Here is a 19220-nt window from a genome sequence, read left to right as displayed (position 1 = left end):
TGTGTGAACTAATATAAATTCAAAGTAAACATCATCACATAAAAGGGTATGGTCTTTTTTTTTTTTTTAGTTTTATTCATTTCAAACAGGCCGGATCTGGCCCGTGGGCCGTAGTTTGCCCACGGCTGCCCTAGGGAAAGCCAAAGACAATTTAGCCTCTGGCACCTATTGCTATAGCACACAGAAAACAACCTAATTCCCAGCCAGATAAACATAAAATCTCAGTCCCTTTTACCCAGTATATTATGCCTTTCTACAAAAAAAGTACAAGGCATGTTAAAAGACAAAAAAAAAAAAAAAATACAGTCTAAAGAGGCAAGACAAGCATCAGAACCAAACTCATGTGGCAGAAATTTTGGAATTATCAAACCAGGAATTTAAAATAACCAGGATTAATATGTTAAGGGCTCTAAAGGGAAAAGTGCACATGTACTTTTCAGGAGAAAAGAACAGATGAGTAATGTAAGCAAAAAGGTGAAAACTTAAGAATCAAAAGAAAGTGCTAGAAATCAAAAGCACTAACAGAAATGAAGAATGCCGTTGATGGACTTAGTAGATTGATCACAATCAAGGAAAGAATCATCAGTGAATTTGAAGATATGCCGATAGAAACTTCCCAAGCTGAAAAACAAACAGGAAAAAGGAATAAAAAATTAAAGAAAAACAGAAGAGATCATCCAGATACAATAGCTATAAATAACCTCATAAACAAAGGTAATAATAAAACGTAGTAAGAGAAGTGTTTTTAGTATTTACTACTTTTATATTTGTAATGTAATTTATTCTATTGTAATTTTTAGAATAATGGTTGTTTAAAAAACAGCTCAAAAAATTCCTTGCCTGGCCGGTGTGGCTCAGTGCTTGAGCGTCACAGCCTATGAACCAAGAGGTCACAGTTTGATTCCTGGTCAGGGCACATACCTGCATTGTGGGCTCCATCCCCAGTGGGGAACACACAGGAGGCAGCTGATCAATGATTCTCTCCCATCCTTGATGTTTCTATTTCTCTCTCCCTCTCCTGTCCTCTCTCTGAGATCAATAAAAACATATTTTTAAAAATTCCTGAAAGTTTAGCAAGTGGTTCTCAAAAGTAAATATGAACTAGCACAGCACTGCTTGAAATGAAGGCTCATCTTCAGATTTAAATACTGTTTGCTAAGGTTCCATTATATGCTGAACACTGTGCTGAGGAAATTTGCATACATTATTATCTCATTTAATTCTCATACCTCCATGAAATAGATACCATCTCCATTTCTTTTTAAGTTAAAAAAACACCCAGGGATGATTATATTCAAAGTCAGGCACTTAGAATATAGTGAAACTAAGATTTGAGCCCAGGTCAGTGCTCTTTCTACTCATTGCCTTCTGAAGCTTACAGGATAATAAAACGGGGCAAATAAAAAGGTAACTGGCACTTGATTACTCCATTTTCCTGAAGTTACTTAGCCAACTCCCACTCCAGCTCCACTGTGAACCCATAAATCATGTGCCTCTTTAGACTAAAGGAATGTCAGTCATAATAATTCTTCAGAACATTACCATGGTTACCAGTTTGGTGCTCCAGCCTGGACATTCCAGAAGAGGTCAGGGAAGAGCTAAGATGGCCTTCTTCAACTTGTATCTACTGGGATATCAAAATTCCTTTCAGCACAAGAAAAGGGACACAACTGAAGAAACAAGTAAGGGGAATATAGAGTAGAGGGTTAGAAGGCCCACTTCTTAGCCATTTACTTTTCCTACCTTGGGTTAGAGATTTATCCCCCAACATTAAAAATTACACTAGTTAAAATAATGGAGTAGGCAGAGTATCCATTCAGGTTCCCACTTCTGTCATTTAATATCCTTATTAAGATACCCAATTTGTTCAACCAAATAAATGTATTCATTTGCTCATTTAGCCAACATTTAAGCACTAACTTTGTGCAAGGCTTTATCTTGGTGACGGGTTACAAAGATAGATAGGATAAGGTCTCTGCATAAAGTGGCTGACTAGCAAATGAAGATAAGTATGCAAACAAAAAATTTGCAATATTGTATGAGATTAAATTAAATATGGAATGCTATGTAGACCCAAAAGAGGAAGTATCTGATACATTGGATTTGAAGTGAGAATAGGGGGATACTTTAGAGAAGACCTCATACACAAAATGCTTCCAGAAATGAGTGTTAAAGGATGGTTGGAGTTCAAGTAGACAAGAAGGGAATATAGCACAAAGGAACAGAAACTTGAGAGAGAGCCAAATTAAGTGAGCACTCAAGTCCTTGGGTACAGATAAGTGGTGAAATAAACAGATGCTGGGGAGCAGGCCTTGAAAAGTAGGCAGGGGCCAGATAATTAAGGATGATGTTAGTCATGCTAAGCATTTATATAAAATTGTTGATAGTATTGCAGATGTCTTCTGTTTATCCCCCTCCTCCCAGCCTCTACCCACCCACTCCCAAGTCTTCACCACCCTATTGCCCATGTCCACGGACTATGCATATAAGCATGCTAAGCATTTTAATTTTAGAGGGAGACATAGAAGGATATCTAGTTGGCAGTGAGTACATATTAGATTTGTATTATATCCACAATGCCTAGCAGTGTCTCATACACAATAGAGATTTAATAAATACATATTTGTAGGGTGAACAAATAAATAAATAATATAGAATGACTAACCAAAACAAGTTAGGGGAGACTTTGCAGGAGATGTGACGATTGATTAAGGTCTTAAAAGGTGACTTGTTTGAAAGCACAGAAATGGCAAAGGATTTTCTGAGCCAAATAGAGAGCACATGAAGGAAATTAAATATAGGCAGGTACTAAAGCAAAAGTGATGTTGAGGTGAGGGATGGGGGTTACTGGAAAAGTATAAAGCACAGAGTTAAGATTGTGTAGGATTGACCTTCATTGGGCACTCTCGGTCCTCTTTCTAATTCCATCATAGAAGCTCTGTTTTACATATCCAGCTTCCAGGTAAGACTTGTACAAAGGATCCCACTGATGGGCCCTAGGAATCCCTTAATAGCTCTACACCAGCCCTCCCCACTTGCCCCCAACCATTTGAGTCCCAACATTATTCCATGGGGCTACTGTTGTCTCCAAATAAGCTTTTCATCCTCTCTCTGATAAACACTTGGCTTAACCCACAACTTTCCCCTGTTCCAGGCCAAGAGCAGGCCTCTCCTGCCTGCCCGTACTAGAGGGACTTCTCACCGTGAGATAATTAAGCTTCAAGCCTGGGATTTTCCTACCCAGTTAGCCACTTAAACACTGGTGGACAAGACTCGGTTCCAAAAAGGCCTGGGTCTCATTTCTGATGAATTACTTTGTAAGCTAGTCAGAAAGACTTCACTTTATAAAAACTGGAGTCCCCTGTGGGATGACAGGAAGCTTCCTGATATCATCTGCTTACCCATGTTTTTTCATTCCAATGGCAGACTATCAGAGACAGGAGGCTTGGCTAACCTGTTGGCCTGAAATGTAGAGGGAAGACTGGACACCAAATTTGCCTCCCCTCAGCCCCCACTTGGTTCCCTCACCCCCTTCAATTTTATACCCTCTGGTTATCTCTCAAGATTTGGACAGAGGAGGTCCATTTGCTAAATCTAATTAATCCCTAATTTTGTTGATTCAGGCATTTAATAATAATAATCTATTTAGCATGTACTGTGTTCCAGGCATTGTAGTGAGAACTCTACGTGCATGATTCCATGTAATCCTGTCAACATTCCTGTGAGGTAGATATTACTATTCCTTTTATCAATAAGGAAACAGGCTCAAAGAGGTTAACTTATTTACCCAAGGTCACAGTGATAGAGCCAGAATTTGATTCCAAATTGTCAAATACCTATGCCTGTGCTCATTTTAAAAAATATTTCTATTGATTTCAGAGAGGAAGGAGGAGGAATAGAGAGATAGAAACATCAGTGATAAGAAAATCATTGGTTGGCTGCCTCCTGCAGGTTCCTCCACTGGGGATTGAGCCCACAACCCAGGCATGTGCTCTGACCGAGAATCGAACCGTGATCTTCTGATTCATAGATCAACACTCAACCACTGAACCACACCGGCAGGCCCTGTGCTCATTTTTAAACATTTATGGAGACGACACAAGTCTTTTGCTGTGGGCAGAGCACTGTACAAATGATTGATAGCCTTTCTATGAAAATCTATTAACCTCTAAACCCTGAAGTTCAAATGTCAGGTTGGCTTTACCTAGAGTTACTTATTCTCTGTTCCCCAACAGGTGGCTCCCAAGAATATTAAGAACCACCATTGCCAAAACCGATTTGGCTCAGTGGATATAGCGTCGGCCTGCGGACTGAAGGGTCCCGGGTTCAATTCCGGTCAAGGGCATGTACCTGGGTTGTGGGCACATCCCCAGTGGGAGGTGTGCAGGAGGCAGCTGATCGATGTTTCTCTCTCATCGATGTTTCTGACTCTCTATCTCTCTCCCTTCCTCTCTGTAAAAAATCAATAAAATATATTAAAAAAAAAAAGAACCACCATTCACTGGAGCTGAATGGTAACTTTCAGCCAGAATTGTTGACTTGAGGACTTCTTTATGGAGTCAACACCTGTAACCTTCTCCTAGAGCCCCTGGGCAACTTCCCAAGAGAGTTACAACATTCTACAACCTCACAGTAGTGTTCTACAAGCCCAGAAAAAAGTAACTGGGTTAGTTCCTTCTGACATTTTTTTTTAAAAAAACACACATATGCATATCCACTACAGAATCATTATTATGTGGTCCATCTATTATATGCAGGTACCAAAACAATAATTTGATTTTGTTTTCTATACTTAAAACTCAAACTTTGCTTGAATTATTGGTGGAAATTCAATGCTAGGAGGTCAATCATTTTTTATTTCTTCAAATAAAACTAGGCAGTTTCATTTCCAGGACAAGAATTTAGTGAAATCACTATTTGACAAGGCAACTAGTTACCATGGATCCCATTTTTCCAGGAGGCATCTTGAAGTCAATGTGGCCCATCAGACCCTGGAGTGTGGCTGCCTCCACACTTGCCCCCAACCATTTGATCGATGGATCAATACCCATAAACTCCTAACCACCAAGTAGGAATCCCTGGTATAAACCAGCCACTAGACATCAAGCTAGCATGCTTGGATCAATTAAGTCCTATATAGTGAAAGTTGAATGTAATTACAGTAGAATCTTATCAGACAAATAGTTGATTAGTTAATTTAAAGGAAGATTACATTGTAAATTGGGGATTCAAGAAAAGATACATTCCTTATATATTTTAGTTTCACTTAATATGTATAAATATAGATTCACCAATTTTTTTATACAGTGCCAATTCCTTTTCCTTGAAAATGTGTCTGTTCAGAGAAACATCGGACAGTCAAACCTCAGAGGGAAGGCAGGGGAGGGGAGGAGGGGGTAGAGATCAACCAAAGGGCTTGTTTGCATGCATATGAGCATAACCAATGGACACAGACACAAGGGGGGTGGGGCAATGGGGGGAAAAGGAGACATATGTAATACCTTAATAAAGAACTGAAAAAAAAGAATTTAAAATGGAGAGGAAAATCAATTTTAATATACAGAAGGAACCTATATTTGCCATTATAATTAATGGAAAACACAAGAACCATGATTTTTTTTCTCTATAAGAGATTTACTTGTAATAACCTCATTTAATAAATTGTTCTCTTGTTTTAACAAAAATAATAAATTATTGGCCAAGAAGAAATGTTGAAGGAAAAAAAAGCATTATATAACACATTAAAAATGAAAATTACAGAGATACACTAGCCAACTTCAATAATAATTGTCATTATTAGGGTTTTATGTATGATTAGTGGCTATGGAGATAGTATAATGGTAATGTGTAGCATAAAAAAATATTTGGAGACTAGAGGTCTGTTTGCAGTCAGGAACCAATTTACCCAGCACATTCATATGTAATACTTGATGCTTACTGCTGGTCAAGATTGGCCATATAGGGTGGTGGTTAACAAAATGACCTCAGGGTCAGCATGTTTGAGTTCCAATCCCAATCTCATCTCTTGTGAGCTGATAATCTTGACAAGTTACTTAACTTCTCCATGTCTTTTTGTTTCTTTGTAAAATGAGATAATTAAAGTATCAACCTCATAATACTGTATTAGGTTTAATTGAGATAATGCAGTTAGCAGGTGTCTGGCTGTTTATAGGAGCTCAATAGATAAAAGATGAAAGGATGTCTAACTAGAATGGAACATCTATATTTATAATAATAATAAAGTAAGTGATTCTCTGTCTAAATGTTAAAAAAAAAAAAGAAGAAGAAGAAAATGTGTCTGTTGATGATTTTTCCCCTTAAATGCATCATCTACAATTCCCATTTGGGTTTATTTAAAGTGGATTCAAAAGTGGAGCTGACCAAGTAGCTCCATTGGTTAGAGAATTGACCAGATATGCCAAGGTTGCGGGTTTGATCCCAGTCAGGTACACACAAGAAGCAACCAATGAATACACAAATAAGTGGCACAACAAATTGATGTTTCTCTCTCCCTTCCTCTGTCTAAAATAAAAATTTAGAAAATAAAGAAAGTGGATTTGCAAAGCAAACTTATTTTTTAATGATTTTCTCAAATCTTTTAGTAGTCCCCCTCATGTCTAATCAACAGAAATATCTAAAAGTTATTTACTTTTTTCAAAGTATTAAATATGAAGAATAGTGCTAAAAAAAGGCTTATAATGAAAAATAAGAGTTTCCCGCCCCAGCCTTCTCAGCTCCACTCTTCAGAGATAATCATTTTCAACTATTGTTTCTTTTGTTACTTACCTTCCTACTTCTAAAGAAAAAGTTTACATGCATGTATTGATTTATCCATTTGTGGTTATTATATGTTGCCTTCCTATTTAAGACAGTTGAGAATTTAGCTTTCTTTTTTAAAATATATTTTTATTGATTTCAGAGAGGAAGGGAGAGGGAGAGAGAAAAACATTAATGATGAGAGAGAATCATTAATCTGCTGCCTCCTGCACACCCAAACCGAGGGTCAAGCCCGCAACCCGATCGAGCCCACAACGCAGGCATGTGCCCTGACCCAGAATTGAACCATGATCTCCTGGTTCATAGGCTGACGACGCTCAACCACTAGGTCATACCAGCGGGGCGAGAATTTAGCTTTCTTATACCATACCCTGCTCTTGCCTTTCCCGCCCTAGTTTGTCCAGTATAGTTATGTCAGTCTTAGGTTTGTGGTAGGCAACATTTTAAGAATGACCTGCAATGAAACTCCCCTTGTATAATTCCCTTCCCTTTGAGTTTGGGTGGAATATCTGAGTTTGGATAACACGCTGGTGATTGTTATTGCATATGGAGAAAGGGAGATTATCTGAGAGAGCCTAATTTAATCACACACACCCTTAAAAAACAGAGTGTTTTTCCCAGCTAGCAGCAAAAGAGGAATTCAGAGATTGGAAGCATGAGTAGGATTTGGCACATCATTGCTGGCTTTGAAGATGGAGGGGGCCACATGCCAAGAAAAGTGGGTGGCATTTAGAAGCTGGGAGTAGCCTGGCTGACAGCTAGCAAGGCCTCAGTCCTATAACTCCAAAAACTGATTTCTGCCAACAATCTGAATGAGCCTGAAAATGGACTCTTCTTTAGAACCTCCATTTAAGACCCTACTCCAGCCAACACCTTGGTTTCAGACTTGTGAGACTAACTAAGCACAGAACTCAGTCAAGCCTGCCCAGACTTCCAACTTATAAAACTGTGAGATAATAAATGGATGTTGTTTTAAACCACTAATTTTGTGGTCATTTGTGATACAGCAATAGAACACTTAATACAAGTTTAAATCAATAGTCTTTCAGTCTTGCCGAAACCGGTTTGGCTCAGTGGATAGAGCGTCGACCTGCGGACTGAAAGGTCCCAGGTTCAATTCCGGTCAAGGGCATGTACCTGGGTTGTGGGCACATCCCCAGTAGGAGATGTGCAGGAGGCAGCTGATCGATGTTTCTCTCTCATCGATGTTTCTAAGTCTCTATCTCTCTCCCTTTCTCTCTGTAAAAAATCAATAAAATATATTTTTTAAAAAATAGTCTTTCAGTCTTACAAGTATGTAAAAATTGTTCATTACTAAGCCACATAATGTCAATTTTTTATTTATCCCTAGAATTAAGAATCATTACTATTTTTTCATTTGCTTGGTTCTCCATGTAACTGTTGTTACTTTCCCTCCCAAAAAAATATTTCAATGGCTCTGTCAAATGCCCAGTGATACTTTTTCCAGTCACTCAAAACACAACAGATAATCTATTAATTCTATTTTTTCCCAAACTGCCTCTCTCCCACTCCAGTCTAGACTGTTCACTCTTTAAGCCTGGTGCATAGCTCTTGTTCTGAAGCTTGCTTTTGCCTCTAAGGATTTATTCCCTGTTTCCTAGAACCCATGTTTTTTCTTTTTTGGTTTATTCCCTTTCTTTCCTGGTATATATATCCTCAAATAGCTTTCTAAGAATGTGTAGGACAAGCATGTCAAACTCAAAGGCCAACATGGGCCAAATAAACAAGGTTTAAGTTTATGTGGGCCACAAAAAAACCAACAGCTTCAATTTTCATAGAAACGTAGGTTTATTTCAATAGAGACATGTTGAATACAAAGGGCTAAAATAAATGAGTAATCGTTAACATAAAATAGAAATTTTAATAAAAATATTTTTTCTTGAACATCAATTTACCAGACTCTAGAATAACTGCACAAATTAATAAGCATAATGCAAATAAACCTATTTTTCTTGTTCTCCGAAAGCAAAATATTTCCTGTTGTGCACACCAAACAAGTTAGTACAAGACTAATGACGTGGCAATCAGCTGCTAAAATATTCGCTGCTAGTATTAGTGGAGAGAAATGGTGCACCTGTGTGTAAGGCGCGTAAGGGAAATGAATGCAACACGATTATAGTAATCAGTAATTAGCAAATGTAGTTTGTTATTAATAATTATGTATAACAGGATATTGTAAAAATTAACTTACGAAATTTTTATTAAAACGTTTCTTACATACCGTTATATTGGTTGGGCCGCAAAAATATTCTTTGTGGCCCTAACCAGTTTGGCTCAGTGGATAGAGCATCGGTCTGTGGACTGAAAGGTCCCAGGTTCAATTCCGGTCAAGGGCATGTACCTTGGTTGCGGGCACATCCCCAGCAGGGGGTGTGAGGAGGCAGCTGATGGATGTTTCTCTCTCATCGATGTTTCTAACTCTCTATCCTTCTCCCTTCCTCTCTGTAAAAAATCAATAAAATATATTAAAATATATATATTCTTTGTGGGCTGCATGCAGCCCGAGGGCCATGAGTTTGACATGCTTGGTGTAGGAGGATGTCACATCAAATATTACGAAAAGGAAAGATCAGCCTGCCAGGAGTGAAGAAAGCTTTGGGCAAGTGTGGCCCTGCTAATGTGGAAAACGCCACAGGAACTGGAGCTACAAATAGTGAAGACGATGGTGACATTGATCTCTTTGGATCTGATGAGGAGGAGGAAAGCAAAGAAGTGAAGAAGCTAAGAGAAAAACACCTTGCACAGTATGAATCAAAGAAATGAAAAAAAAAAAAACCCTGCACTTATTGTCAAGTCTTCCATCTTATTAGATGTGAAGCCTTGGGATGATGAGACAGATATGGCAAAATTAGAGGAATGTGTCAGAAGCATTCCAGCAGATAGCTTGGTCTGGGACTCTTCTAAACTGGTTCCAGTGGGTATTGAATTTTAAAAATTCAAATATAGTGTGTAGTAGAAGATGATAAAGTTGGAACAGACATGCTGGAGGAGTGAATCACTGCTTTTGAGGACTATGTGCAGTCCATGGGCATGGCTGCTTTCTAAATCTACCTTGGATCACCGCCCTTAAATAAAAGCTTGAAAGATTTTTTAAAAACAAGAAAAAAATGTGTAGGAGGCATATTTTTGAGTCCAGAATGGTTTTATACTACCCTCACACTTTACTGTCAGTTTTCTGGACATGGAATTCTAGGTTGAAAATCATTTTCTGAGAATTTAGAAGGTCTGTCTTGATTGCCTTCTAGCTTCCAGTTGGATTCTTTTGTGTGACTTATTTCTCTCTGGAAGCGTTTTAAAATATATATTTTTATTGATTTCAGAAAGGAAGGGAGAGGGAAAGGGAGATAGAAACATCAATGATGCGAGAGAAATATTGACCAGTTGCCTTCTGCACTCCCTAAACTGGGGATGGAGCCCGCAATCCAGGCATGTGCCCTGACCAGAATTGAACTGTGACATTTTGGTTCATAGGTCAACACTCAACCCCTGAGTCATGCTGGCTGGGCTCTCTGGAAACTTTGAATTTTCTTTTTGTTTCCTAGTTTTCTGAAGTTTCATAATGATGGAACTTGCTGTAGGTCTTTTTTTATTCATTATGGTGGATAATCCATGAGCTTTCTCAATCTGGAAATTTGTGCGCTTCGTTTCTGAGAAATTTTCTTTTTTTTTTTTTATTAACTTACTAGAGGCACAGTGCACAAAATTCGTGCAGGGGGGGGGGGTTTCCCTCAGCCCAGCCTACACCCTCTCCAATCCAGGACCCCTTGGGGGATTGGGCCTAAACCGGCAGTCAGACAGCCCTCTCACAGTCCTGGACTGCTGGCTCCTAATCCCTCAGGTGTCTGCCTGCCTGGTCGCCCCTCACTGCCCCCCCTGCCAGCCTAATCACCCCCAACTCCCTCCCCTGCCGGCCTGGTCGCCCCTAACTGCCCTCCCCCCCAGCCTAGTTGCTCCTCACTGCTTACTGCTCCCCCTCCAGCCTAATCGCCCCCAACTTCCCCCCCTGCTGGCCTGGTCACCCCCAACTGCACCCCCTGCCAGCCTGGTTTCCCCCCCTGCCGGCCTAGTCGCCCCTCACAGCCCCTCCACCCCCCCCCCCCCCCCGCAGGCCTGGCTGCCCCACGCAGCCTGCTTGTTCAGTTGTTTGGTCGTCCCTCACTAACCCCCCTGCTGGCCTGGTTGTAGGCAGCCATCTTGTGAGGGTGTGATGGTTAATTTGCATATTACCTATTTATTATATAGGATTCTCTATTTTCTCTCTTTTTGGAAATTCCATTTGTCAGCTATAAAACTTCCTGAACTGATCCTTTAACTTATTATTCATCTTTCTTTATATTTTCTTTGTTTTTAAATTTTTACTCTTTGGGAGATTCTTCAAATCTATCTTCCAACCTTCCATATTAATTGTCTATTGCTGTGTAACAAATTACCCTAAAACATAGAGGCTTAAAACAACAAACATTTATTACCTCACAGTCTCTGTGAATCAGGAATCCAGGAACTGCTTAGCAGAAGTACCCGGAGCTCTATCCCTAAGATGAGGAGGAGGAGGAGGAAGAGAAGAAGCCAGCAGAACCTTTAGAAAAGGCAGCTCCCACTGAGGCCACCGCAACCAAAGAGACGAAGGGGTCAAGTTAGTGAATGCCATGCTGCAGCACTGACTCCAGGCCTTCCACCTCAGAGTGCTATGAACCTTTTGCAAACGCCTTTCAGTTACTCTCCAAGGAAGTCTTTCCCTCGATTGTTCTGTGCACTGTAATGTACAAAATAACGTATTTTGATGATCAGGGGTTTTGGCACCTTGACATATACACTGAAAAACATGGGGTTAAATGTCGGTGTATCTCACATAACTCTACCAGTGACTGTGGCTGCTGCTTTCGAAATCTCCTCTGAGATTACCTCTAAGTTTGCCACTTTGAAATAATGTGCTGAATACTCTCAGCAACCAAAAATCATTATCTAGGAGTGTTTCTTGTGAGTGAGCTGATTTATTCTGATTCATTATTTCCCTTTTTAGTAGATTTTATACCCGTTTGGGAAATGAAATAGAAACAAAAACATCTGCCTTTAAAAATGCTGGAATGGGGCCATTCCTAATACAAGAGGTCAGATGATCAGATACTTATTTCTCAAAAACCATCTTGACCTTGAGTATATGAGGTACTAGGCTTCATTTCTGATACATTTTGGTTTCCATTTTTTAAAAAATATATTTTATTTATTTTTTACAGAGAGGAAGGGAGAGGGATAGAGAGCCAGAAACATCAATGAGAGAGAAACATTGATCAGCTGCCTCCTGCACGCCCCCCACTGGGGATGTGCCCGCACCAAGGTACATGCCCTTGACCAGAATCGAACCCAGGACCCTTGAGTCCGCAGGCCGACGCTCTATCCACTGAGGCAAACCAGTTCTGGCTGGTTTCCATTTTTATATTGAGCTCGAGGTTTTCTTTTTAGAGAGTGGAGCTTTGGACCCTCCGACTCAAAGACCTTTTCTAAAAAGAAGAAGCTGCTTTTACTGTTCTTATTATTCGAAAAGCCCTCTTTTGGGGCCTGTGTTCACACTGGCTCTGACTCAGCCTGTTCAGATGCAATATTCTTGCGAGGTGGGGACCTACTTATTACTAAAGTAGCAACCAAGAAGGAAACAGGAATCAAAAGGATAGCACGGTTTAAAAAAAAAAAAAATCAGGAGAGGTTATGTAAATCCCACTTTTTTTAACTGTTTAAATCTTTATTGTTGAAAGTATTACATATGTGTCCTCTTTCCCCCCCCAATAACCTCCTCCAGCCCGGCCCGGTCCCCCGCCCACCTAATTGTCCATGTCCCAGGTTATGTATATATACATACAAGGTCTTTGGCTGATTACCTCCCACCCACCCACCCTCCCCCACCTTCCCTCTGAGATTCTGTACTCCATTCTATGCTTCCTTGTCTCTGAATCCTTCTCTGTTCTTCAGTTTATTTTGTTAATTAAATTCCACATATGAATGAGATCATGTGATACTTATCTTTCTCTGACTGACTTATTTTACTTAGCGTGATAGTCTCCAGGTCCCTCTATGCCAGGGGTGGGCAAACTTTTTGACTCGAGGGCCACAATGGGTTCTTAAACTGGACCGGAGGGCCGGAACAAAAGCATGGATGGAGTGTTTGTGTGAACTAATATAAATTCAAAGTAAACATCATTACATAAAAGGGTATGGTCTTTTTTTTTTTAGTTTTATTCATTTCAAACGGGCTGGATCCGGCCCGCGGGCCGTAGTTTGCCCACGGCTGCTCTATGCTGTCTCAAGTGGTAAGAGATTCTTCTTTTTTATTGCTCCATAATATTCCATGGTATAGATGTACCACAGCTTTTTTATCCACTCATCTGCTGATGGGCACTTGGGCTGTTTTCAGATCTTAGCTATTGTAAATTGTGCTGCTATGAACATAGGGGTGCATACATTTTTTCTGATTGGTGTTTTGGGTTTCTTAGGATATATTCCTAGAAGTGGGATCACTGGGCCAAATGGCAGTTCCATTTTTAATTTTTTGAGGAAACTCCATCCTGTTTTTTATAATGGCTGCACCACTCTGCATTCCCACCAGCATGTACTAGGGTTCCCTTTTCTCCACATCCTCACCAGCACTTGTCATTTGTTGATTTGTTGATGGTAGCCATTCTGATGGTGTGAGGTAATACCTCATTGTCGTTTTAATTTGCATCTCTCTGATGATCAGTGTGAGCATTTTTTCATGTCTCTTGGCAAATTGTATGTCCACTCTGGAGAAGTGTCTATTTAGGTCCTTGGCCCATTTTTTAATTGGATTTTTTGTCTTCCTTTTGTTAAGTTGTATGAGTTCCTTAAATATTTGGGATATTAACCCTTTATCAGATGTATCATTGCCAAATATGTTCTCCCATACAGTGGGCTCCCTTTTCATTTTGTTCATGGTTTCTTTCGCGGTGCAGAAGCTTTTTATTTTGATGTAGTTCCATTTGTTTATTTTCTCCTTAGTTTCCTTTGCCCCAGGAGATGTATCTGTAAACATATTGCTATGAGAGATGTCTGAGATTTTGCTGCCTATGGTTTCTTCTAGGATTTTTATGGTTTCCAGACTTACATTTAAGTCTTTTATTCACTTTGAGTTTATTCTTGTGTATGATGTAAGTTGGTGGTCTAGTTTCATTTTTTTTTTTTTTTTTGGCATGCATTTGTCCTAAAGCCCACATTTCTAACTTCTCAAAAAATTAGAACTGGCCACACTGACCCTAAATTCCCATATGACCACAAACAGGCAGAGCAAAGTAGCAGCTGCCCCCTTAAGTGGAACAGGTTTCTTACTCAGTTTGGTTTACTCATAAACATTATCTGCCTGGCTCTCACAGGAAACTGAGTTTGGGGGTGATGGAGAGTAACTTAGAAAGGCCCACTTTATACAGAATGATTAAGGAGGTAGTCTTTGAGCAACACCCTGAAGAATGAGAATGAGCCAGCCATGTGTAGAGCTGAGGCTAGAGTTTCATCTTTATAAGAACAAATTTCAAAATCTAGAAACAGTTCAAAGCCAAAACTATAGCAAAGCACCTCCAACCTCCCACTTTGATGTACTGCTTTCACTGCATCCCAGCCAGATGCCTGGAACTCATCTCCCACTTGACATGCTATTTCATTGTGCACACCTGAAGTATTTATGCACTCTGCCCATCATCCCATGACCTTAGAACAATATTTCTGATCATACTATCCTTTCCACAAAGACAGACAAGTTGGCTACCTTCTGTGTAAATCCCACTTTTTTTTAACTGTTTAAATCTTTATTGTTGAAAGTATTACATATGTGTCCTCTTTTCCCCCCCTAACGACCCCCTCCAGCCCGGCCTGGTCCCCCGCCCACCTAATTGTCCATGTCCCAGGTTATGGACTCAATTTACATTGAGTAGGTGTGAGTGTATTAACTTTCAACCTGGGAAGCAGTATTTTTAACCATGAGATTCCCTAAGAAGAAAATTATGCTGGCTGGCTTCAAAGTATACCTCATCCAGGCCCTGAAAGTCTGGTGACTACAGCTACCACAGAAGAGCACCCCTAACCAGTAACTAGAACTGGTTGGTTTCAACCATGTCATTGAGCCTTCCACTGAACATTCCATTCAATAGAAATGAGAAACACCACAATGGGAAAGGTCTCATATCTTTCTATTACTTCAGAACTGGGTTGAGAAATTCACAAGGAGGGTGGGGACATGATGGATAAAAGACAGCATTCTATTTGGCTCCTAGCAAGGCCACATCTCTCTTACCCATCTTTCTAACCCCAATTTCTACATTCATAAATTCAAGGAACACACAGTTCCTAATTCTACACTCACCCTTAGTTACACAACCCAAATAATCTTGCAGGATGCTTGCCTTCGGAATGATTCTCTGGCCCCACTCTCTGGCTGATTTCACCTTGTTAATACAATTACTCCAGTGGTTTGATCCTTTTCTGTCCACCAGCGCTAGCACTTCAACCTGTTCTCTGTACTCAAATCAACCACACTCTCACTTGGCCCTACCTAGGGCTTTAACAGCAACCATAAAATGAACCTGTTAATATAGACACTCTTCATTCTTAACATTCTTACTATAATGATATTTTAAGTCATTCATAATTTTTCTTTGAAGATAGGTTTTTTTCTTTGAGTAGGTGTGAGTGTATTAACTTTCAACTCAAAAAAAGCCCACTCAAGCTTTCCTTTATTATAGTCATAATGAAAACTCATAGAGGTGAGTCAATACATTAGGTGACTAAATATTCTGCCAGTCCCTGCCCCTGATAAAGAACCGAAATAGAAAAACCAAAGAGGAAAACTGGGTGTGGAAAGCATACTTTGGTCTATCCTTGACTTCAGAAACTCAGTTTTATCAGATGCCCAAAGTTGTTCAGATTCAGAGGCTAAATCACAGTAAGTAAATTCAGAGTGCTTCAGTTTCCTTACTTATAGATGGACATAATAATGCCTTTTTTTATAGGTTTGCTATGGAAATTAACTAAAATAATGTATGTAATACATCTAAGACTTAGCACATCAAACTATACAACAGAAAAGTTATAAATCATAATATACAAGTTCCTATTTACATGTGGAATATATATCTTTCCTATGACTGGAATTTTGTTGTCTACTTCTCAAGACATACTTGCCAGGGTAAACCTGGGAAGCAGTATTTTTAACCATGAGATTCCTTAAGAAGAAAATTATGCTGGCTGGCTTCAAAGTATACCTCATCCAGGCCCTGAAAGTCTGGTGACTACAGCTACCACAGAAGAGCACCCCTAACCAGTAACTAGAACTCTCATGTCTACCAATCAGTGGATTCCTGCCCCTCCCAGACTCACTCTTCCTGATCCTAACACTGGTTACCCCTGCAAAGTCAGCCTAGCTTCCAGAGTTCATTCACCTTATGCCCAAATTTCTTGTACGTAAGCTTTCCCTTCTCTGTCCTGCCCAGGGGAACTTGGCCCCGTATCTGTCCTTTCCTTTGCTGAATTTCTCTCGCCATTTTGAACCCTGCTCTCCTATCTCCTCTTAGCTTCTTACCTGGACACTTCTCTTGGTCCAGGAGTGTCTTGGTCTTAGTTTCAGACAGATTAACTCTTACCTGGCCCTTTGCTGAAACAACTCCCTTGCCTTGTTACATGAAACCCTAGGTCAAGACAGACCTTATCATAACACGAATCTACACTCACTGTCCATTGACAGAAGTTTCAGAGGCAAGTTGATGGGTTGGGGGGTAAGAGAAATTATGCTTGTTCTTGTCTAGAGACAAATGACCTCTCCCTGCCAGGCTCTCCAGTGACAGCCCTCTAGCCACAGACACAGTGACATCCAAGCTGTGCACATCCAAAGGACCTCACTCCATCTCCCTCTACCGCTGCCTTTATTATTCCTCCTCCCATAGGAATTCACTAACTAGTCCTCAGAGTTGCTCTTGCTTCCAATTCCAAATGAATCTCTTTAAAGAAAGACTAAATCTCAAGTCTTTGGTAAAAACTGAGCACATCTTATTTGCACTATCGTTTTCTGGATCCTGTCAGAGGATGTAATAGGTAGTTTTTACCACCCTGGCTGGAATGTCCTCTTCTCAATCTCCTAGGTCTCCTGGTCTCTCCAGCTGCCTGTTCTGTGACTCATCTGCTAGGAAACAGCTGGGATGTCATTCTTAGACTCCAGCAGAGGGCACTGTAGTTCTGGCTTTTCAAAGTTTCTGCCTGAAACTAGAGGGGAGATGATACTCAAGCTGCTCATAACTGCAATCATCCAAAGCCTAAGGAATGGGCACCTCTAAGGTGGGTGTCTGTGCTGCAGCAGACAGCCGCTTTTCGCAATAAGCTCAGCCTTTCCCCAGTGGTCTTCCCCCACCGAGACTGATCCAGTCCACTGCAAAGCAACCACCAGGTTCCAGTAATCTTCCCCCATGTTGGCCATAGGAAATGATATTCCACATTTCAGTGGAGCTCAGGAAGCCAGGACTCTGCCTCTGGATCAAGGTAATGATATCATGTCCCTCACCCAACTCAAGGCTGCTCTGGGGTGAGCAGACACCCTCGACAAGACTCCCAATGAGCTGTACGTAAAGGAGCTCACCAAAAGGATAGTTCTGTCTATAGATTCAATGCAATCCCCATTAAAATACCAACGGCATATTTCACAGACCTAGAACAAACTCGCCAAAAATTCATCTGGAGCTAAAAAAGACCCCAAATACCTGCAGCAATCCTGAGAAAGAAGAACAAAGTAGGAGGGATCTCAATACCAGATATCAAGCTAAATATTACTAAGCCACTGCTCTCAAAACTGCCTGGTACTGGCACAAGAACAGACATATAGACCAATGGAATAGAATAGAGAACCCAGAAATAGACCCAAACCACTATGCTCAATTAATATTTGACAAAGGAGGCAAGAGCATACAAAGGAGTCAGGACAGTCTCTTCAATAAATGGTGTTGGGAAATTTGGACAGATACATGCAAAAAAAAATGAAACTAGACCACCAACTTACACCATACACAAAAATAAACTCAAAATGGATAAAGGACTTAAACGTAAGAAGGGAAACCATAAAAATCTTAGAGGAATCCACAGGCAGCAAAATCTCAGACATATGCCAAAGCAGTATCTTCACCGATACAGCTCCTAGGGCAGTGATGGCGAACCTTTTGAGCTTGGCGCGTCAGCATTTTGAAAAACCCTAACTTAACTCTGGTGCCGTGTCACATATAGAAATTTTTTGATATTTGCAACCATAGTAAAACGAAGGCTTATATTTTTGATATTTATTTTATATATTTAAATGCCATTTAACAAAGAAAAATCAACCGAAAAAATGAGTTCGCATGTCACCTCTGACACGTGTGTCATAGGTTCGCCATCACTGTCCTAGGGCAATGGAAACTAAAGAGAAAATAAACAAATGGGACTACATCAAAATAAAAAGCTTCTGCACAGCAAAAGAAAATTATCAACAAAACAATAAGAAAGCCCACTGCATGGGAAAACATATTTGCCAATGTTATCTCTGATAAGGGTTTAATCTCCAACATTTACAGGGAACTCATACAACTTGACAAAAGGAAGATAAACAACCCAATTAAAAAATGGGCAATGGACCTACATAGATACTTTTTGAAAGAGGACATAAGGAAGGCCAAGAGACATATGAAAACATGCTCAAAGTCACTAATTATCTGAGAGATGGAAATCAAAATGACAATGAGGTACCATCTCACACCTGTCAGAATAGCTATCATCAACAAATCAACAAGTGACAAGTGCTGGCGAGGATGCAGAGAAAAAGGAACCCTCGTGCACTGCTGGTGGGAATGCAGACTGGTGCAGCCACTGTGGAGAACAGTATGGAGTGTCCTCAAAAAACTAAAAATGCAACTCCCATTTGACCCAGTGATCCCACTTCTAGGAATATATCCCAAGAAACTAGAAACACCAATCAGAAAGGATATATGCACCGCTATGTTCATAGCAGCACAATTTACAATAGCTAAGATTTGGAAACAGCCTAAGTGCTCATCAGCAGAAGAGTGGATTAGAAAACTGTGGTACCTCTACACAATGGAATACTATGCTGCTGTAAAAAGGAAGGAACTCCTACCATTTGCAACAGCATGGATGGACCTTGAGAGCATTATGCTAAGTGAAATAAGTCAGTTGGAGAAAGATAAATATCACATGATCTCACCCATTTATGGAATATAGTGAACACATAAACTGATGAACAAAAACAGATCCAGAGACAGAAAAGCATCTTTCAGACCATCAAACCTCAGAGGAAAGGCCGGGAGGGTTGGGGGGAATGGGGAGAGATCAACCAAAGGACTTGTATGCATGCATATAAGCATCACCAATGGACACAGACACTAGGGGGG

At 40.2% G+C, this 19220-nt stretch overlaps 1 protein-coding gene and 1 pseudogene across 1 annotated transcript in view; both read left to right on the top strand.

The window, feature by feature from the left end:
* The first annotated feature begins 1603 nt into the window (after positions 1 to 1603).
* The window catches only part of SPMIP11 (sperm microtubule inner protein 11), a 32900-nt gene continuing 15283 nt past the window's right edge, over positions 1604 to 19220 (top strand). The window contains exon 1 of the mRNA XM_070407791.1: positions 1604 to 1682. Coding sequence (XP_070263892.1) covers positions 1604 to 1682 — 79 coding nt within the window. The remainder of the gene's footprint in view (positions 1683 to 19220) is intronic.
* LOC139005338 (elongation factor 1-beta pseudogene) lies at positions 9337 to 9843 on the top strand (annotated as a pseudogene).

This window comes from Myotis yumanensis, unplaced genomic scaffold (genome assembly GCF_028538775.1).
Source record: "Myotis yumanensis isolate MYYU_CA2020_CCGP unplaced genomic scaffold, mMyoYum1.0.hap1 SCAF_3, whole genome shotgun sequence".
Classification (NCBI taxonomy): Eukaryota; Metazoa; Chordata; class Mammalia; order Chiroptera; family Vespertilionidae; genus Myotis; species Myotis yumanensis.
This window is presented reverse-complemented; position numbering and strand designations above follow the sequence as displayed.